Source organism: Schistocerca piceifrons, chromosome 5 (genome assembly GCF_021461385.2).
Source record: "Schistocerca piceifrons isolate TAMUIC-IGC-003096 chromosome 5, iqSchPice1.1, whole genome shotgun sequence".
In the NCBI taxonomy this organism is placed as follows: domain Eukaryota; kingdom Metazoa; phylum Arthropoda; class Insecta; order Orthoptera; family Acrididae; genus Schistocerca; species Schistocerca piceifrons.
In genome coordinates this window covers 384,620,543-384,643,829 of record NC_060142.1, presented here as the reverse complement: position 1 = coordinate 384,643,829, position 23,287 = coordinate 384,620,543, and the positions used below count along the sequence as shown (strand labels likewise).

The 23,287-nt window shown below is 36.7% G+C and overlaps 1 protein-coding gene across 1 annotated transcript in view; it reads right to left on the bottom strand.

The window, feature by feature from the left end:
* The window catches only part of LOC124798226 (calcium and integrin-binding protein 1-like), a 44,137-nt gene extending 24,406 nt beyond the window's left edge, over positions 1 to 19,731 (bottom strand). Inside the window, exons 1-3 of the mRNA XM_047261537.1 lie at positions 19,599 to 19,731; positions 2,360 to 2,394; positions 1,827 to 2,074 (exon numbers count right to left, since the gene is read on the bottom strand). Coding sequence (XP_047117493.1) covers positions 1,827 to 2,074; positions 2,360 to 2,394; positions 19,599 to 19,649 — 334 coding nt within the window. The 5' untranslated portion in view covers positions 19,650 to 19,731. The remainder of the gene's footprint in view (positions 1 to 1,826; positions 2,075 to 2,359; positions 2,395 to 19,598) is intronic.
* Between the last annotated feature and the right edge of the window lie 3,556 nt (positions 19,732 to 23,287).

Sequence of the window (23,287 nt, the reverse complement as noted above, 5' to 3'; positions counted from 1 at the left end):
ATTCACATATAGTCCACTGGCTGTACATTGTATAGTTAGTCTGGCTAAGCAATCGTCTCCATTGCTTTTTTGAGGCACTGCTCGATCTGCTATATAGGAAAATTGTTACCAGATTGTAAATTTATGACTACATCCCACTGAGCAGTGTCTGCAAGGGCTGGACAGCATATCAAGAGACCAATAGTGTTGAACATTCCAGCAGCGGTGCTGAAGTACTTGGTAAAGCCATGTTTGCAAGAGAAAGCTTTTGCCTGCATAAGACACTCTGCAGCTCTATCCAGGGGCACGTGTTATTACAACCCCCAAACAGGAAGAGTTGAGGAAGAGAGATCTGGTAAGGTTTCTGAGAATGTTGCTTGGGTCTCATTAGTGGGTACGTATAAGAAGCATATGGTTATCTCATGTAACAATTGCATGGATATGCTTAAAGTTTGCATACTGGTGCCGACAGGAAGAGGAGAAGAATGGTGTTCATACTTGACAAAAATGCCTAGAGCACCTTTAGTCCGAACCACAATGAGGTCTTCTGTGGAAGCTACAGCTCCTAACAAGAGTTTCTTAGTAAGAAGAGCACTTGAGACTCACCTGTGTCAAGGACTTCTTCCAAATAAGTCCTAAATCCATTTAGGTATCACTGGAGTAGGGAAGTCATGCTACTGCTGAATTTTTGCTTTGTTCTTTGTACAGCAACTGCTTGGTTGGCTTTTTTTTTAACTTATGTAAGCAATATTTGATGACTGTGTAGAAATTATTATTATTATTATTATTATTATTATTAGTATTATATTTTGTACTGACTGATTTACAGTTGCATTTACAGCTGCAGGTATTCGTATCATCACCATTTGCTAGTTTATATGTAGATGAATACTGTTTGAGAATGTGTTTCTGGTCCCAAAACTCAACACTGACAAAAACTGGAGTAGAAAACAGAATATCATGACTTTTTTAAAAAAAACGAAAGAAAGAAAGAAATCTACACATTCTACATTATCTGCTCTATCCATGTTGATGTTCATTACGTCCCTTCCTGACATGGGAGTTTATCATAGTAGGAAAGCATCTCATGGAACTGGAGACAATGTTATACTTTAAGACAAAACAATTCAGGTTTTATGCACTCTGGTAAAACAGCTGAGTTGAAGTTCAGAATAAGAGGGGTTGAGCTGCCACTACTCAATGCACATGAGATCTGTAAGTGTAGATTGCACGTTCCTGTTATTAAATGTCCCAACTGCCAATCATCTTTTTGTTTTATTCACATGTTCAGTTACAAGTCATTCCCACATGTAGAAAGTGTTTATGCCAAGGACAGCCACAGTATTATAATAAGCACTTGAGAATGACATAAATGTTTGAAAAACAGTTATGTGAATAAAACTACAAAGTAATTAGCAACTGGAGTTTGATGTCAATAAGCTTTTGATGCCACTGACTGTTCATGAATGGACTTCAAATTTCAGATCTGAGTTTTTTCAGAGATTCCTAAACTCAAGTCATCCCTTGCAAACTTTTATGTATGTGAAGGATGCCTCACTTTTTCATAAGTTACTTATTCTTTCTTCTGTCAAAATGGTAAAAACCTCACATGGATGCATGCAGTCACTGTCATTAATTCAATGATTCAGGTCACAGTTTCAATCATATGGTCACAAGTCCCACATCCGTGTTTTCACATATGTGAATTTCTCTGCAGAACTACTACATTAATAACAGTAGTCTTAAGCATAAATTGAAGCATACTAGTCTGTGTTGCTATCTGACATGCTACATTTCTATAAATGATGTTTTAGAGACAAGTTACACTTAAGAGAAAAATCACTTACCAAATATGCGAAAGGCATGCTCTGCCTTTACAGCCTTTGGAGCTTCATCGCTAAATACAGACATCATATCAAGAAAATCCTCAAAAGTACAATCACCATCATGACTTGAACTAAATATTCGACAAATTCTATCACCAAATGGATTAACTCTCAACTCTGGATACTGCAAAATTTTACTCATTGGTAACTTCGCATTCTTATTATGGCCAACTTTCTCTGGAGCAAGGGATTTAAATTTCTGATGAGCACTGCAAATAAAAAACAAATAATGACAAAGATGCATGTTATTTTCACCTGAAGTAAAATTTTAGCTTAATGCAATGAGAATATCAATAACGGTACCAGTTCAAGGAATTACGGAACTTGAGAAGGTAGGTGTGTAGATATGTGTGCGAGAGAGAGAGAGAGAGAGAGAGAGAGAGAGAGAGAGAGAGAGATATTATTTTCCATCACTGCTTCCGATCTGAGAAGCAATCGGTAGAGGGAACTGATGTTTAACCATAAACATTATTTAAAAATATGGCTATACTTACTACAAAACCTCCTTCTTTGTGAAGTATGTCAGATCCTGCAACAAAAATAATTCTAAAGGTAAAAAAAAGATACAGAAAATGCTTTGTGTGTATTGTGCCTTTTCTAAGATTTTTTTAACCAACAAGCAACTATAAAATTAATTAAAACCTAATAGAGAACAAGGTGACTTGACAGACATTTTATTTAGCAAGCCAGTTTAATAAATTAGTACAAACTAAGAAACAAACATTTGAGTCATTTAGACTATGATAAACTGCTCGTGTGAGATGAAGAAAGGCAAAAAAAGTAAGTTTGTCCAGTAACAGCCCCCAACACATGAGAATTTTAATGTGTCAAAGACAAACAGTAAAAACATTTACTAAAAAAAAAAAAGGTGTGTGTTAAGCATTCCTGAAAAGCAGCAAAGGACATACAGGTATTTCATTCATTCCATGCCGTGGTTCCCAATCTATCACTTCACATACCATTCATAATTGGTGTGTAGTTACCTATGCACATTACAGGTAATTCCATAAATCCTCAACTCACAATATTAAATATTTGGAATCGAGCAGCCCCTTAAATCATGGTTGTTGAAATTTTGTGATAAGGATGCAAATGTTTTTGTTATTTCTTTGAATGCATAACCTACATGTCTGCAAGTTGGTACACTAGTTCAATGGTTTGCATGTACAAGCTACACAAGTTTAGAGTTTTGATATAGAGATATTTACTTTGAGTAAAGTCAAGAAATTTCATGTAACAAAACATGTTCAAAGCTCCGGTAGAATTATTTCTTGACATAACTGTTATAGAAAGTTATGCTTTTAGAAATTTGTTCTCTATTAGTTTGTCAGATATGTAAAATTTATCTTTCTGGGTGGATGATTCTTGGGATAACTGGAGGCAAATTTTTCTCCAGAAATGGTTTTTCTTGATATTTAGGCAATTTTAAACACTTTATATCTTAGAGAGGCCACTTCTAATGCAGTTCAGTCAACATTAGCTTTATCAGCAAAGAGCCTTAATTTCATTCTGGTACGTTTCAGGTATTTCCAAAATTATGTAATGTACATTCACACAAAATTTCATAAATGGGTAAATACAACAGTTTGTTGACTAATTGTAAAATACATTTTGCTGGCAGCATAATCCCATAATATCATTCTGAGCTCTTATCCAAACTTACAACGAAACTGCACTTCAAGTCATAATGAAAAAATTCATATTTTGACACTGGCATCCAACAGTTGGCCTTCCAGAAAGACAGCTACAATATTAGAGGTTTCTCAGATAATTGTGAAAAAGTCAGAAATCAAAAATTGAGATCTGTATTTGGCTACGCTAGGAAAAAAGTCTGAGCAAGGTTTTGCCTCTACTGCAAAAAACTGTGTGAGCTCTTCAGTATGGGGAATTTAAGAGGCTTTATCCAGGGGTGAAAGACTGATGTATGAATGTTAAAATTGATGGGATAAAACTAAAAGTGAATACTAAACAATTTAAAAGAGACATTTATTGCTTATTGGAATTAGTTTGGCCCTGAAATTAGATTTTACAAATTCTGAGACCTCAGATCTACATGGTGTGCAGTGGTGGGATTACCCAATATGCACGCTAGGCGAGTTTGTGCCATCCATCAAAATGTGAAATTAATGCTTACTAGTAGCACTTTCCAAAGAGATTACACATTTTAATGGACCTGATCAGACAGAAGAAGAGACAATGAGTACAGTCAGTAAGTGCGAACTGATTGTACACCATAAGAGGGTATTTTTCACTGAGAAGTATTTTATTGAGACGGTGCATCATGGATAAATAGCTGATTACATAGTGGAATTGTCCACAAAAATGTATTGACTTTAAAATTCATTATCTCATTTCAATAAAATTAGATTTGATATCTTAAGATTCTGATAGAAAATGTGAAGCCTGGCAAAGAAATAGCTCTGTTAACACTCCACTGAAAATTATTTAACATATTAGAATTGTGTGTATTGTTTCTGTTGGAAACAGAAGCACACTGCTGTGCAATTCTAAGGCGATTTATTTTCTTGAAAATGAACAAATACAGTGCAAAAGTATCTGCAATATAAGTGACAGCCTAAGGAACAACACAGTACTGCATTGCAGAAAATTACGTACTTTTGTGTTGGATCTGTTACCCAGTACAATTTTAAAAACTTTATCGAGGAACAGTCAAACAACTGGTTTTCAAGGACTGAACCAGCTTACAACACCCAAATGAATCACATAATTCAATTTGTAGGTGTTTTGTCAGCAAAATATGACAAAAATTAAATTATTTTCCATTGACAATGCCCAATGAGAATCATAATGATAAGCTAATAAGAAACACATTTTTCTGCATTCAAACAATGGAAAATCCAGGATGGAATGTAACAATACTATGAAAAGAAAAGTTGCTACTAACCATAAAGCAGAGATGCTGAAGTCGCAGATAGACACAACAAAGAGACTGTCACAAATAAGCTTTTGGCCATTAGGGTCTTTGTCAACTGAAACCATTGTGGTTTCAGTTGCCTGAGACTGCATTTGCATGAGAAAAGAGAGAGAGAGAGAGAGAGAGAGAGAGAGAGAGAGAGAGTTTTCTGCATTCACAATTTCTGGAACGAAGTTCAACATTTTATAGCAAGCAGATGGGGACTTAAGATTTCTGCCCAACAATAAAGAAAAATATTCGAGGAAATTATCCTTAACAGACAGTTCAGACATCTATCAATGACAAATTTGTAGTTGGTAAATTGTTTTATCTCTTCATGAAGAGAATTGAGTCAATTATCCTTCCAATAATGATTCCAAATGCAGATTAGATTAAAAGACAAACAGAGAGGTCTATAAGTCAAAGTTATCATGATAGTGGCTGAATGTATCTCAGTGCACATACGGTACATAGTTGCTTACATAAGAAAATTTACTGTTATTTGCATATCAGGCATCTAAACTCAACAGATATAAACAAACATATACCACTTCTATTCCATGTGGCTCTTTTTTGTGTCATCAGTCTTTTGAATGGTAGGATGGTGTCCTACCACGACTCCCTCTACCCTGCCAATTTCTTAGCTCCTCAATTTGTGGAAGGCATTCCACTACTTGTTTCCCCCTACTGTTTTTATACTCCTCAGCTTCATCTACTATCACCAAAGTTATTAACTGATGTCTTAGCATGTCCTATCATCTTTTCCATTTTTCTTGTCCGTGTTCTCCATATACTTCCTTCCTTGCCAATTCTGCAGAGAACCTTCTCATTCTTATCTTACCAATCCACCTTTTTTTACAATCCTTCATAGCACCACATCTCAAATGCTTCAGTTCTCTTCTTCCACAGATTCTCCGCTGCCCACAACTAACTTTGAAACACTGCTGTAGTCCAAACATACGTACAAAGAAACTTCTTCCACAAATTAAGGCTGATGGTTGGTACTAGTAGACTTCTTTTGGACAGGAATGCCCTGTTTGCCTGTGCTTGTCTGCTTTATTGCTTCTAATGCAACAGAATTCCTTCATCTACTTTGTGGTCTCCAACTTTGATATTAATTTTATCCCTAATCTCATTTCTGCTACTCCTCATTTTTGACTTTCTTCAGTTTACTTTCAATCCTTATTCTGTGCTGATGAGACTGTTCCATTCAAATGATATTTTAATTTCTCTTTACTTTCAATGAGGATAGCAATGTCATTAGCAAATCGTGTCACTGATACCCTTTCACCCTAAATTTTAAACCCAAACCTAAACATTTCTTTTATTTCTGTCATTGCTTCTTCAATATATAGATTGAATAGCAGGGACAGAAGGCAGCATCCCTAGAATGAAATTTTCACTCTACAGCAGAGTGTGCGCTGATATGAAACTTCCTGGCAGATTTAAACTGTGTGCTGGACCGAGAGCTGCTGAGAGAGTTTGGAAGGTAGGAGACGAGGTACTGGCGGAATTAAAGCTGTGAGGACGGGGCGTGAGTCGTGCTTGGGTAGCTCAGTCGGTTGAGAACTTGCCCGCGAAAGGCAAAGGTCCCGAGTTCGAGTCTCGGTCCGGTACACAGTTTTAATCTGCCAGGAAGTTTCATGACAGCGTCCCCGTTTTACACCCTTTTTAACCTGACAACTTTCTTCTTGGTCTTTCATTCTTACTATTCCCTCTTGGTTCTTGTACATACTGTGTAATATTTGTTGGTCAATTTGGGGAAGGGGACCAAACAGCAGTCACCGGTCCCATCACATTAGGGAAGGAAGTCAGCTGTGCTCTTTCAAAGGAACCATCCCGGCATTTGCCTGAAGTGATTTACTGAAATCATGGAAAACCTAAATCAGGATGGCCGGACGCAGGTTTGGACCGTTATCCTTCCGAATATGAGTCCGCTGTGCTAGGGCAGCTTGCTCGGTGTGTAATATTTGTCTTTCCCCACACTTTAACTCATTTCCCTGAAAGTTTTGAACATTTTACACCACTCCACATTGTTAAATGCTTTTTTAGGTTGAAAAATCCATGGAATGTGCAGTGATTTGTCTTAAATTATCAAACACAGTTTGAAAACTGTACTTCTGGCACCATTCCTTCCCTCCAAGCTGGTTGTCAACTAACATACTCTTGATTTTTTTTCCTATTCTTCTGTAGACTATTCTTGTCGGCAACATGGATGTATGAGCTATTAAGCTAATTTTTCCACAGTCCCTACATTTAGATGCCATCACTATCTCTGGGATTAAAGATGATATTTTTTTGAAAGTCTTAAGTTGTGTATAAAGTTTCATATATTCTGTACACCAACTTTAACAGTCATCTGATTTCCACAGCACAGAATGATCTTGTATATTTCAAGGGAATATTATCTATGCCTTCTACTTTATTTGACTGTGAGACCTCCAAACAGATGTCATACTTTGACTACTCCTGGATCCCCTTTGTCTTTTGAACAGACTCCCATCTCTTTTTCTAAAACGTTATCAGATCATTCCTCCATCTGGTATGGACCTTCACTATACTGTTTCCACCTATCTGCTCTCTCCTCCATGTTTAAAAATGGAATTGCACTGTTAACACTGCAATTTTTCCTTTTAATTTCACCAGAGGTTGTTTTGACATTTCTGTAGGACTATGCTGAATCTGTCCTAACAACCAATTCTTTTTTGGATTCTTTATATTTTACTTGCAGCCATTTTGCTTTTGCTTCATGCACTTCTTATTTATATCATTCCTAAAGACATATACTGGTGTATTTTCATTATTTTCTGAGCATTTTTGTACAATCCAATACCTGATTTCCTTATTAGGATGCAATTATGAAATGTAGTCATAGGTAGGCCTAAATTCATATCCATCTATACTTTTCATAATATTATTGTTATTCCACCCCATGGACTTTCCATTGTTTGAAATACCATATTAGGAATACAAAAAAATGTGTGAAACTAAATGCACTATTGAAAAGGATATGAACAGGAAAGAGGGCTAAAAATCAACATTTGGTTTATAGTGCAGCATAAATGAATATATACATAATTTAGGATGGTTTCAACTTTCAAATCATACACTAATTTCTCATGCCAAACAGCATATAGTAAGATGACAGACATACAAATTTCATCTGGAATAGTTCTGATTGAGGGCACTTTGTTACTTGTATCCAATTATGTTTTGACCCCAACAGTAAGATTCCCAACAAGAATAGAAGGGCATGGTGCAACAGCAACTGATAATATATTTCAAAAGTCAACTGTCTTCCATTAAATAAATGTGAGCCCCATAATAAATGGCTTATATGACCACAATGGTCAAATGGCAACAATAAAGCACCCCTATCAATCAAGTACAGGCCTAACCAAGAAAGGAAACTTCAAATTACAAGAAATTGTAAATGATTACTCTATTACATTATTTGGGGAAAATTTATAGGAGAAAAAGTGGGAAGAAGTGCACCAACGACACACAGTAGATGATAAATTTAATTATTTCCTAAAACTATGTTTCCAACATAATGAACACAGTTTTCATTTACAACAGGAACATTTACAGTGGAAGCCAAGAAAAATGATGAACAGCTTTTGGGATTAAAATTCTTACAAGTAGTAGAGAGGGAGCTCAGTTTATTACAGAATCACCATTTAAAAATTCATTACAAGCAATAGTTCAATTCTTTCAGCATGCCAGCAAAAACGTACAAACCATGTATAATGCATAAAAAAGTCTAAGAACAGAATAAGGACAATCTGGGGCCTAATTAGGTACAAACATACCCAATAAGGCAAGCGACATTCAACTACCAGATGACAGAATAGCAAGGGAGATGATACAGAATTCAAATCATTGACTATTAAGTCAACTTTTCCTAACAGTAGCTGAAAATAGGACGACAAAAGATTGGTCCATCAAAAGCAGATCAATTAAACGTGTTTAGGCAGGCAATGCATACTCCACAATCCTTACATCACTAAAAAGAAGAAACTCTTCTAGCAATTATCGTATCTTAGGCAAAGTAGGCCTAGTAAAATCTTATGCTGATTCACAAGTGTGACCCCTGAGTCACAAACAATGAGTCAAGATGATTTCCTGGAAGACTGGAGATGCAGAAGTAGCACCAATGTACAGAAGTGGAGACAACCATGTGATCTCTCCCCTCGTTGTGCTCTCTCTTTTTTTCCCCAAAAATTTAGCTTACAACAAAATACTGTAACATTTCTGGGCACAATCTTAGGGAGTTCACTTTGGCTTCCATAAAGGCTTCTCCACTGAGATGGCAATACATGAACTTACTGACTCCATCCTAGTTGAGCTAAACAAGTAAAATTACACTGCTAGCATTTTGGGTGAACTTAAGGTCCTTTGACTGTGTGGATAATAAAATGTGGTATCCTATTATGGGTCGTTCCCTTGTATAGGTGGTATCTTAACAGAAAACAGAGGGTCACATTAACAAATGATATGACAAACAAGATTAGATTTTGAAGTGGGAAACCCTTAAAGATGGTGTGCTGCAAGTTTTGGTGCTGCTTCTTCCTGTTACTGGTCTACAAAAATTATGTACTTGGTACGGAGAAGGTTCAAAAGCTGTAACATTTTCCAACACGAATAAAGAAAAATAAATAAATAAATAAAAATCAAATTCACTACCGAGGCAGCCAGGAGAACAATGTAACAGGCTTACAACTGGTCCACAGCCAACAGCATAATCCTTAATCTTTAAAATCTTGTGCAGTTCCAGACTTATAAAAGTGACAAGTACCATAGATAGATTTTTAGATTAATCATGTGGCAACTACAAATCACTTTAGAAATACAAATACAATATAATATATACATAATTAATAAATTTACAGACATACTATTCATATAATTTATCATATCTGCTTTAGTATCCAAGAAGTCTGAGGGGTTTCCTGGGTACCAATTTTGAGGGCACTCTTCCACACTGTGCCTTACAACCAATCTCAGAAAGCCACAGGTGTACTCTGCAGTGGAAGTCTTTCTCAACCTGGACAGTAGGTAAACTGCATCTCCTGTGGTTGTTCCAGATTCTGTCCTCTGGGGCAGATAGGATTCCAGTGATTTGTTGTTGTCATGGAGGAAGCTGTGGGGGAATATTATTATAGCACTCTTTCCTCCAACCATTGTTGAGATCAAAGTTATGGTCAACCAGGTTGCTAGCTGTTCTGAGTTGGGATGCCTGCAGAGGAGCATGTTGCAGATTTTCTTATGCTCTCTGAGAAGGTTATCCTTTCTTCTTAGGTTAGGTGGTGGAATGCGACTCAGATCAGGTAGCCAGAATACTGGAGTGGATTTGATTGTGCCAGTAACAATATGCATTATTTGATTTAGTTGTGTGCCTACCCATAGGTGCCCATATGATTGTGTGTGTGTGTGTGTGGGGGGGGGGGGGGGGGGGAGGGAATTAGACTTGCAGCATTTTTAATGTTTTGGAAGATGAATGGTGACCTGTAAGTATCTATAAAAAGAATTTCCAGTTATGATCCCGTTAGGAACCTACGTAATACCAACTTTTAAACCAATTTCTTGAAAGAAAAGCACCTGACTACACAATTTACAATTTTTTATTTTTTCATTTGCCTAAGAGCTGAAGGGGAGAGGGGGCACAGCAAGACCCATCACCACCTTGCCCCTGGGCATGGACATCCTTGTATCTGTCAGCTTCATGTGGCTGCTGTTTACCCAGACAATGCTGCGATACTCTGCTGCTGAGTAGACAAGGCCAAGGATGGATGATCATAAGGCTGAAGCGGCTCAACCCTGTATTGTACCACATAACTTCTGCAGATCATTTCTCAACCTCAATTTAGCAACAGTCTTTGTTAGACACTGTTTAAGCATAACTCCAAAGTACCATGGATATTTGTTATGGGCCAGACATTTACCTTCAAAAAGTAAATCTAGTTCTTGGTGGGCTACAATATTACTCAGATGAAAGCAATGACATTCAGTTTTGTTAGGTTTCAGTTAACGTCCTCATTTACAAAAGTACTGTCCTACTCTACTTAGATCTTTTTTTTAATTTGTGTGTGGTAAACTTGATTTGTTTGTGCTGTGTTGCTATCACCCAATCATAAGCATGAAACTTCAAAACTTCCTGGGCCAAGTGGCTGACAGATCTGCAATATATAAGCTCATTAGTAATGGGGGTAAAGCTGTGCCTTGAGGTACGCCATTGTTGAAGGTCTCCTAGTTACCAGTTGTGTTAACTGAAATGGTCTGTCAGTCAGAATATTGCTAAACAGCTGTGATTTTCTTCTGATGGGTAACTACATAACCCATCTAATAGATGACACCATACATCCACACAGTATCATAAGCTGCAGACAGATCAATAAATACAGTAGAAGTTTTTAATTATTTCTGTGAGTCAGATTCTATTTAAATTAGTAGTGAAAGCACTTGGTCCATACAGTTTCGAAATCTGGCCAGTTCAATAGGAATCTTTGTAAGTATTCTGCTATGTATTCTGTTATACAGCAGTGATTTTTATGCCACACTCAGGACAATAACACTGTAAGTTTGAGGTTTACTGTTGGGTTTATGTTGTTGTAAGATGCCAATGATTCTAATCTGTTTCACAAGTTTTTGAATGGGTCCTGTTTGTAGAATGTTGGAGAAAAAATGTGTTAGCCTTGTTTTAGCATAAGGTATTTATCACAGTGAAGGAGTAGTTCTGGATGCATATTATCAAAATCTGGAGCTTTATCTGATCCAATGCCTTATAAAGCAATTGAAATATCTTCAGGAATGAATGGGAGATAATATGGGCTATGATGTGGACCTTCTGCCATTGTGATTCTCAGTTCTTGCTTCACCTGTATGGCATGAGATTGGGAAGTAGGTGGTTTAGATCTTGAGATGATATGTGCAACAACAGCACTCAGTTTTATGAGGTGGTTGTTGGTTATTACTTGATTTGCACCTCCATAGTTGTGTAACAGTGATCAGGCTTTTCTACTTGACAGACTGAAATCAAGTTTTTCAACAGTGCCCAGCAATTTCTGGCGTGTGTTGCGACACGATTATGCAGCAGTTTGTCTGCTATTTCCTGCTCTCCAGTTGAAAGGAAGACCTTGTGCAGTTTCTCGCCCTCTGGTCACGCAGGAATCCACTCCTCCTGGTAGCCTCCGGGAATAAACTTTCTTTGTATGCTTAACACTGTACCCCCAAATCTTCCACAGTTATTGCCCAGGGAAGGAATAAATCTTAAGAGGTTATCAATCTTTTTAGAGAAGTCAGACCAGTTTGCTTTCAGAAAGTTCCAGCGTGGTTGGGAATGGAATTTACCAGTGAAATTTATAAGCCTGCTTCCAGTATTACTGGGTTGCGCTGACTGTGTGGAAAGTCATTCAGAATTCTACATGCTGTTGTCAATAGCTGGTGGCTATTGTTTGATGGTATGAAATATAAATTAAGACTGTCCTCTTGCCTCCATACAGCTGATCTAAAGGTAGATCAGTCCTTAGAATTAAAAATTAGGTGGAAATTGTGATGATCTGCCCAGGAAATTAAAGTTTCTCCACTGGAGTTATACTTCCACTGCTCATAATGGCTGTTGAAATCACCTGTGAATTAGCTGAATGGAGATGTGTGTGAAGGACTTGCGATGGCCACTGAACTGCTGGAGGTTTGTCAATCTCGAATTTTTATTACAATTTCATGCATATCATTAGAGAACACTGACATGATTAGGAAAGCATTCTAAACTTTTTACACACATAGGTGGCGATACCACAGGCTGGGTGGTTGTATCCTAGTATTCCATCCCTTGTCTTGAGTTGATCTACACCATTTGCACGTGTTTCTTGGAATACAAGCCCGCCAATATTAATTTCTAGGCAGAGTTCTGATACATATTGGCAGTTAGATCTGCTTATGCTCTCTACATTGATCTGTAAATTTCTAGTACTTCATTCAAAATATCTAGCTGTTTGGTCCTTAAAAAAACTCTGTAGATGTTAGGAGCCATGTATTGTGCAGAGATCAAGGAGCTGGATAAGGCTACATGTCAAAGACTGAGGTGGCTTGAGTATGTGCAGTTGTTGACGAATAAGCTCAGTTTGCTTGTTTTGGCACTTTTTCTTACTTTATTGATCTTCTGCGAGGATTGCTAGCAAAATTACACTTAGTTCTGTCCTATGGCATAATCTTCTGAAGCATTGCAGGAAAAAAAAGCAATAACATTATGTAAAGTTGTTGAACATTTCCCAGATGTCAATTCAAGCACTATGGATGTTTGACAATTACATGCCAATATGTGTACTACTAAATGGCATTAATGGTTAATAGCAAGAGTGAATTTAGGATGAACTCAGCAATTCACAAACACAATATGCTAAAAGCAGAAATAATTTCCATATAGACTATACATCCTTATCTCGGGTTCACACTTGAGTTTTATATTTTGATGCAAAAGTCCACAGCAAGCTGGTCGTGGGCATTAGACAGAAAATTAAAAAATTCCAAATATATAAAAAAAATAGTATAAGAATGAAGGTTCCCACAAATTACTGCAACCAGTCACCTTTTGTTACATTACATTAATACTTGTTCCGAGCATAATGAATACAACATTTCATAATGATGTGAGATGCGTCAGTTTAACCTAAGTTTTCATTGCACATTTTTTTCCCAGTTACTACTTCGCAGCTAAAATTTCATCTACTGAGTAGAAGGAGTTCTCATTCAGAAATTCTTTTAATTTGTTTTTAAATGCTGGTTGGCTCTCTGTTGGACTTTAAATGCTGTTTGGAAAATGACCAAAGATTTTTGTGGCAGCATAATTCACCCCTTTCTGTGCCAAAGTCAGATTTAATCCACAACAGTGAAGATCATCTTCTTCTAGAGTTGTAACTATGTATTTTGCTATTATTTATGAATTGGGATGGGTTATTAATAAAAAAAAAATTCATAGGCGAATATACGTACTGCGAAGGTACTGCGAATATCCTAAGTTCCTTAAGTAAATGTCGGCAAGGTGATCTTGGGCCCTCCCAGGGGACACTACCTTATAGTAGGCATCTTCAGTGCCAGGTGGGAGGGTCTGCATGCTTCGTTGAAGTCGAGAGCTATGCCAGTAGTAGCATAGCCACTGTCAGGGTCACCCAAGCTGGATTGGTCTCGACAGAGGAGCAAGACAAAGTGTGTCCCACAACATAGGGCAGGGAGGGCTCTAGAAGCGTAGTGAAGCCAGCTTCCCTAGAGGAGTAAACCTTATACAACTTATACAAATCTTGGTCCTCCAGGTTGGGGGTTGGGCATGGGGTTAATAACCCCAAACTGTAAAAAAAAAGAATATTACGGAAATTCAACAGAAGCCTCGGAAACTGGACGGAAAGCATGTACCACGACCTCGGCAAAGGAAACGGATCTAACAGTAGCATCATGGAATGTGAGGACAATGTTTCAGCCTGGAAAAATGAAAGAAATAGCCAATGAAATTTTAAAATTCAAATATGATATCGTAGGGCTACAGGAAATAAGATGGCAAGGGAATGGGCAGATAGATAAACCTGAGTACTCATTGGTATATAGTGGACCAGAAGAATGAACAGGCCAACTTGGAACAGGGTTTATAACAACTAGGGAATTTATGAAAAGTCTTCTAGAATGTGAACCAATAAATGAAAGGATGTGCAGACTCAAACTACAAGGGAAATTTAGGAATATATCAATAGGTAATGGACATGCACCAACAGAGGAAAAAGATAATATAATTTAAGAACATTTCTACGAAGACTTGGAAAAAGTATTCTGCACAGTACCTAAATATGAACTGTGCTAGTAATAGGAGATTTTAATACAAAAATTGGGAGGAATGAACATCCATATGGAGTTCATGAAAAATGTTCACTACATGAAGAAAACAATGAGAACAGATACTTACTATACCAATTTGCAGAGAGGAAGAGAGGAATAATATGATTATTAAAAGTACCTGCTCTGCTTTCCACACAAAAGGATCCATCTGGGTACTTGGAAGTCTGCAGCCAATGGAGTGGTCAATCAGACTGACCATATTTTAGTGATTGCACACCACTCCATGTCGGTTACAGAAGTACGGAGCTGCAGAGGACCGAACTGATTCAGACCACTTTGTGATAAAATCAGTCTTGAGAGAGAAACAGCCATTAACAAATGACAACAAAATAGGAAAGATGATAAAATGGAATACAGACAAACTGAACATCCCTGAGGATGGAAAAAAAAGTAACACTAAGCAGAAAGTTGAGGATTTGATGAAGATTGCAAGTCAGCAATAGAGGAAAAGAACAGGGCAAGAACAAACATGCTACAGAGAGTGTGGGACAATATAGAGAATTAAGAGGAGCTAACAGAGTGTGCAAGAGAAAGAAAAGAGAGTGGAATAAGAAGAAATTTCAAGAACTAGAAGAATTAAAGGAGCAGAGCAAAATAAGAAAGTTCTATCATGCCATAGGGAAAATGAAGAATAGATTCCAACTAAAAACAATGGCCTGTTCCAGTAAAGATGGGAAAATGATAAGGGAGGAAGAACAGATAGTGGGCAGAGTATTTCAAAGAGAGACTAAGCACCAGTTATAAGATGAAGAGACAGATGCATAGGAGGAAAGAGTGGAGCTGGAAGTAGACAATGAAACCAATGAGGCAAGAAAGCCAATGCTACAAGAGGTCTCCCAGGCTCTGCACAAGTCAGAAAACAATTGAGCCCCTGGGGAAGACAGCATAATTGCTGAATTTATAAAAACTGGTGGTGAGGTTGTAATAAAGGAACTGCACACATTAATATCAGATATATGGGAAACAGAAATTATGCCAGATAATTGGAATAATAATCCCCATTTATAAGAAAGGGGACAGAACAGCATGTGAAAACTATTGAGGTATAACACTCCTTAGCACAGCTTATAAGATCTTCACAAGTATATTAAATGAAAGGATACAGAAGTGTGCAGAAGGCATACTAGGGGAATATCAGTGTGGCTTTTGACCAGACAGAGGAATGAACAACTGATCAGATATCTGTGATAAGACAAATGATGGAAAAGTTCTATGAATATGATATAGATCTGCATTTCATATTCATCAACTTCAAACAAGCCTTTGACAGCATAAATCGGCAAGAACTATACAGAGTACTGAAAGAAGTTGGTACATGTACTGAACTAATAAGACTAATCAGAATGACAATGACAAGAGCAAAAGTAAAGGTCTTTAGCAGAACAAGTGAAAGCTTTGACTTTAATAAAGGAGTGAAGCAAGGTGACAGTGTCTCCACTGTCCTATTAAATATAGCCCTCCATAGTGTAGTAAATAAAATCAACAAAAGAGGCACCATATTTATGAAAACTAGCCAGATATGTGCATCCACTGATGACATTGCTATAGTACGAAGAAATACCAATACACTCCTAGAAACATACTGGCCGCTGGAAACAGAAGCCTTAAAAATTGGCCCCATAATAAATGAAAACAAAACAAAATATATGGTAATGTAACAACCTGAGGCCAGAAGAACCCCTAAAAACCTAAACATCAATGGGAAATGCTTCAAAGGAGTGTCCTCTTTTAACTACTTGGGAGCCCAAATAACAAATGATAACAGTATGGGAAAGGCTATAAGGGAAAGAATACAAACAGGAAACAGAGCTTACTTTGCAAATATGCAACTTTTCAAAAATAGCCTTGTTAAAAGAAAAACTAAACTGCTAATATATAATTCCCTAGTCCGCCCAGTTATCACATACAGGTCAGAGGTATGGACATTGACAGGACACGATAAAAATGCACTAAGAACCATTGAGCGGAAAATACTATGGAAAATCTATGGGCCAATAAGGGAGGAAGAAGGCTGGGGAATATGCTACAATGCCAAGTTAATACAACGCAGGGACATAGTAAAATTTGTGAAAGCACAGCGAATACGATGGCTAGGACATTTTGAGAGAATGGCAGAGGATAGAATTCCAAAGAAGATGATGAAAGGTGTGATCCATTCAGTTAGGCATAAAGGGAGACCTAGAAGAAGATGGATCAACGAGGTAATAATGGATATCATCAGTATGGGAGCCCGGGAGTGGAAAAGAGCTGCAAATAACTGAGAAGTGTGAAGGAAGATTGTTGAAGAAGCCAAGGCTCACCAAAGGCTGTAGCGCTACCGAAGAAAGGGTAATCTTGGGTAGGCTCCAGCTATTATTCAGATTACATGCTTTCATGCAATGAATACTTTTTCTCTTAATGATGAATCGTCCCAAAATATGACGGCATATGAAAACAATGTATGAAAATAGGCATAGCAGGCTAATTTACTGTTATATTTAAGACCAAAATTTGCAACAGCCCTAATAGCATATGTATCTGAACCTAATTGTTTCAGCAGATCATCAATGTGTTTCTTCCAATTCAATTTCTCATCTGTGCACAAACCCAGAAAGTTGAAATATTTTGCATTAGCAACAGACTTCTGTTCGAAGTACATTTGCCAATTGTGTTATGCCATTTACTGTACAGAATTGTATATACTGATATCAATCAACCCAAGCTTGCTTTATTAGGAAAGAGGGAAGGAGAGGGAAAGACGAATGAAGCAACCTTGGGTTGCGAAAGCTTGAATATTTGTGTGTGTGTTTTTTATTGTGTCTATCAACATATCAGTGCTTTCTCGTTTGGTAAGTTACAGCATCTTTGTTTTTTGTCCTATAGCATTTTCTGTTGAAAAGCCATTTTGAAAAGCAAACTGACATTTTGTCAGTACTTCATTTTTACAAATATGTGAAGCTATTCTTGAATACATTACTTTTTCAAGAATTTTGGAAAAAATTTTCAGACATGATAGTGGGTGGTAGTTTTAGCATCAGACCTATCCCCTTTTTTAAGTAATAGTTCAACAATAGCATATTTTAGTTTGTCTGAAAAAATGCCCTGTTTCAGTGAGCTAGTACACATATGGCTGAGAATCCTACTGGTTGAGAACAAGCTTTCAGTACTCTGTTGGAAATGCCATCAATTTCATGCAAACTTTTACTTTTGAGTGAATGCATTACTTTCCTAATTTCAGTAGAAGAGGTGGGTTGAATTTCAATTTTATCAAATTGCATAGGCACTGCCTCTTCCGTATACAGTCTTGCATTTTATAATGAGTAGCTGGATCCTACTTCCTTTACAACACTTAAAAATGATTATTAAAAATATATTTCTACTTCTGACTTTTTGTTCACTAACTTTTCATTGAGTCTGATAGAAATACAGTCTTCCTGCGCTCTCAGTCACCCAGTTTCCCTTTTAACAATATTTCAAATTGTTTTAATTTTATGATCAGAGGTGCTAATCACAGACATAATACACATACTTCTGGACTTTTGCATAACTTTTCTTCATACGGTGTAGTAGTTTCCATAAGGTTTGTTTCTGGATGATTACTCCTAGTTATATTTCCCCTTTCTGTTTACTATATTTTTTATCCCTTTAGTAAGTCATGGCATTTTAGATGTTTTCTTAGAATTATGTTTCACTGTTTTCTTAGGGAACCTTTTCAAATATACTTACAAAGGTATCAAGAAATAGGGTAAATTTTAAATTGGCATTGTGTTCCTTGTACATCTCATCCCAGTCTAAATGTTGCAAGTTTTCCCTAAAATTTGAAATTGTTAAATCATTAATTTAACACTATTTTGGAGGACTGCTTTGTGTTATTGTATGGAGTTATGTCATACACTGTAACTAGAGCCTGTGCATCATGATTAGACAGACCATTCTTAATAGGAAAAGCTTTTATTTGATTAAATTAATCCTGGACTATAAAAACATTATCTAAATCGTGTTCTGCTTTCCTGTACCACCCAAGTACAGATATCAAACTGAAAGAACTTAGTAATATTTATCATACTTTCTATTGGAATGTTCTAGAAAATCTACATTGAAATCCCTGCAAACTATAATCTGCTTCCATCTGTCTACAGTTAGTATAACAAAGAATCCAAGCTTTTCAAAAACAACTGAATATTTCCCAATAGGGACCTACACACAGTTACAATTATAAAAGTACCATTATTTGGTTTAGTTTGTTTTATTCTTTTACATTTATTTTCCACTGCCGATTTCGAATAACCTGGCGATTTATCATTATATGATACATTGCTAACCGATTCGAAACTGGCAATAGAAAATAAAAAAATTGAAGAAGGAAACAAAAGGCGACTGGTTGCAGTAATTTGCGGGAACCTTCTGTCGTCACAGTCACAGTGTTCACATCCACAATAAAAATTTTCAAATGAAAGAATACTGCGTTATGCACTCCTTTCACAATTTCTAAGTGTACGTTGACTCGGAAAAGTACATTCCGCGTTAACGCCATGACAAAAGCTCTTGGCATATCCAGTAGGGCCTACACAATATAAACAGCTGATAATTAATAGCTGATGGAAAAAAAACAGCAGCCGTGTAGGACAGGAGTGGTAGTCGTGTTTTTTTTCCAAAGTAGTTTTTTTTCCTAACATATAATTACTAAGTAATTTAGAATTACCATACAGTCACCAATCTGAACACATTAGCGCTCGTCATATTTTGTTGTTAGCATGTCTTATGTAATTCAACAATCATTGTTTCCCCATGTTAATGCATAACTTTATTCGTTCCACATTCGTGTAAGCCCTTCTTCGCGACGGGATTTATAGTAGATGAATGAAAGAAAGGAATGAGTTACTTAAAACTGTGCACATTTATCACCACACCGCTCAGCGTATCTGAACTTTTTTTTTGTCCCATACTGAATTTTTTACCTGATAATCTTGCAATTCTTCTTCTGTGAACTGGCTTTTCCCCTGCCCCATCCTCACATCCACCGTAAAACCACACCTTTCTCCTGTACCACGTATCTGTCAACACATGCTTTCTAATTGTTTTCACCTCAAACTCAAAGACACTACTACAGTTGTTGACAGCAAACCAAAGATCTTATCGTGGTAACAAACAGGTACTACACAGCATTGTGTTTATTTTTCAAGTATTTTCGTATTACTTCCATATGAGAGGACATTATTATAGCCCATACTCATGAAGCTAAATTTTACGCTAAAGATTATCAGGAAATAAAATTTAAAAAATTCAAATGTGATCACAATAACAGCAATACCAACAAGAATGAGGCACTGTTCCATTTGCTACTGTGTGGCGTTGCTGGGCCGCTATGAATTAATGTTAAAATCTTTATAAAGTGTTTAAAATAATTTCGTTTCTTTATTGATCATCCAGTATACTGTCTGCAAAATAAATTCAAGGGGACGCAGCCACGTGCTAACACAACATTTGGATGATGTATCTCATCGCCATTAATAGGAGTTCTGAAGCTACTGAGGTGTCAGATTTTTTTAATGTCATTTTTTTTGCTGATGAGCTTTATTCGACCACTTACAAAATCCCACCTCCCTCGGGGGAAAGAAGGTAGCCCACTGTAGAGCATTAGCTCGGATGTGTTACTGAGGGTTTCCAATTTATTTTGTTTATTGTATTGCCGCTGAAAGTAATTTTTACCTTTGCTTCTAGATGCATCGAATATACAACATACAATTTCAATATGCTTTATAATATAAGTTGTTTCAAACTTGACGAAAGGGAAGGAATGGAACTTCAAAAAATTCCAAAATATATTTCAAATGGCTATATTCACACAGCCCGTCAACGGGATGGAACGGGTCATCAGCGGTAATGGTTCTTGCTGAGAGAGTTTTATGATGACGTTGATGAAATGAGCGGTGCCGTCGCATGTTAACATCGGAAGTTAACCTGTTTTCATCGTACTCGCACATGTAATAGTAGTGGCTTTTGCGCTATTGCGCCTTGTAAGTCTTTATTTTACTTTTCTGCTTTGTTTTCGTGACACACTGCAAATGTTCCATAACAACTTGGACTTTTTTCCATTGAGTCTTCTTCCATAACAGAGGCCACATATCTGAAAGCGAAAAATGATTTAGGTTTTATAATAACTGGATGCAGAAAAGCACACACTGTGTTTAAATGAGAACAAAAATCGATATAGCAATTTTCATTGAACAACCTCTTTACAGCAATGAAGAATTCAGGTTATTGATGGAAAAATGTGGTTATTTTTGTCATTATTCGGTACATAGAAAAAAACACAATGTATAGTCTTAAAAATACAGTGTGATGTGTTTGAATGTATATATTTTCGTTAGCAAATAAATGTCTATGTTTGGAAATGTTGGACGACATTTTTCTTCTTGTTTCACTTCTCAGCACTTTAACACAAAAACTTAATCAAGAACTGCCCTTATGAAGTTCGCCTCTGTCATTAACAAATTTTATTATTGCTCATTCCACAATTCTGATATTATATTCCGACTTTAGCATCATGGAAGGTGACTCATAACCACACTTTCACAATTCGTTACGGGGCTAATCAAAGTGATATTGTGTTGACGATCCATCAAGTGTGAACACACCATTATTTGACAGTGATGTTGCATGCCACTTCATTCCCTTCTGTTAATTGCTACATGACTCAGCCCTTAGAGTTAACCATAGATTAAAGAGTTAATAAATTTAATTTTTAGAGTGAACATGTGTTAGTTTCAGGAGGGTAAAAATTAATTTTTTAATAATTTCCATTCTCTGGGTAGAGCAGACTATTTGAGAAATGACTGATGTAGATCAACGATTGTGAGGTTGATTCACACTTAACGGAAATGGATGGAATGCAACCTTGAAACATTCTACAATATTTTTCAAATGGCGGCATTCACACATGCTGTTAACAGAATGGGATGTCAATGTAAAGGTTTCACTGAAAGAAAATTTTGATGTTGATGTTGGGGAGAGACAATGCCATTGTCTACTAATACTGAAAGATAATCTACTTTCGGCTAACTCACCAGTGTTATAACAGTGGGTTTTATTCTGTTGCATCTTTCTAGACTTTTTTTTAATTATTTTGCTTCAACATATTGAAAATTTTCCCCACTGATTTCCATATTTTGCCATAACTATTCTTCAGCAAGAGAGGCCAGACGTTTAAAAGCGAAAAATCATTTAAGATTTACTTTACCTGGACAGAGAAAAAGCCTGCTCTGTGCATAAATAAAAACATAAATGTTGATGAAGCAACTTTCATTAAATAAACTTCTTTTAAAAGTTTTCACAACTCTGTTTACGAAGAGATATACACTAATATGAATCATGTTAGAACATTGTTCAAGTGTGTAGGATCTGTAAAAAATAGGACCAACAGATGATACTGAACATATTGAAATAAGGCTGGAACAATTGCTGACAGGTTGTGTTGCCCATGAAGAATGCTGTGGAGGTGATGAAGAATCTGAATGGGCGGATACTTGAAGATATCCTGAGAAAGTCTACTTACAACTTACCAAGAATCAGATTGACCTCATGAATCTACGAATATGCTACAAGAGCATGTATATCACTACCATAGGAACCGCGAGGATAAGATTAAACTAATTAGAACGCACAGAGAGGCGCTTAAAAATCAATTCTTCCTGTGCTGGATACCTGAATGGAATGGGGAAGAGGCCTAATAATTGATACATTGGGAAGGAATCTTTGAGACACACTTTACAGTGGTTAATAGGGTGTAAATGTAAATCTGAATGTAAATGTAGGAATACGTGGAATTGGGGGTTAATTTGGAATCTTTTTCCAGTGGAGAGACTATCACAACAAATTTTCAATTAGAGGCTTCATGTATGTCATTCAGATGGATTGTTCAATATGCCTTGGACAAATATGGGCAAGGTTGTGAGGGTTGGGAAAGATGCATTATGGTTCAGTAGTCATGTCAGAACATTTCAGAAAATTTGTTATGAAAGCAACAAGAGCTTCATCATAGATTCGAGCGAATTAAAAGCCATCTTGACAAACAAAATCCGAATGATGGTAAAATGAACTCAAAAAGACCAGAACAAAAAATTTCAATTAAACTGAATATAAAATTTTTTTAACCAATGTGATCAAATCTCCTAAGAATTGTTAGTCGTATGTAAAATCACTATGCAGATCTAAGTCCTCTATGCAGTCACTCAGTAACCACAGTGGCACGAAAACAGAATACAACAGTGAGAAAGCTGAAAAAATAAATTGAGTCTTCTGAAATTGTTTCACGGTGAATGATTGTAATACTGTTTCTGGTTTCAATCACTGCACAAAGATGAAATAGCAGCTATTGAGATAAGTGATAGCAGGTGAAAGCAGTAATGATCAGCAAAACAACGAAAACACATCTGGACTTGATGAGATACGTGTGAGATTCTACAGAGAATGTGTGAAAGAACTTGCTCCCCTTATAGCAGCAGTTTACTGTAGGTTGCTGGAGCCATGAAGGATACCAAAGGATTGGAAGAAAACTGCAGGTCATTTCTATTTCGTAGGATAGAGGAACATTGCCTGTTTCACTGGCATCAAACTTTTGTAGAATTACAAAATATGTTTTACGCTC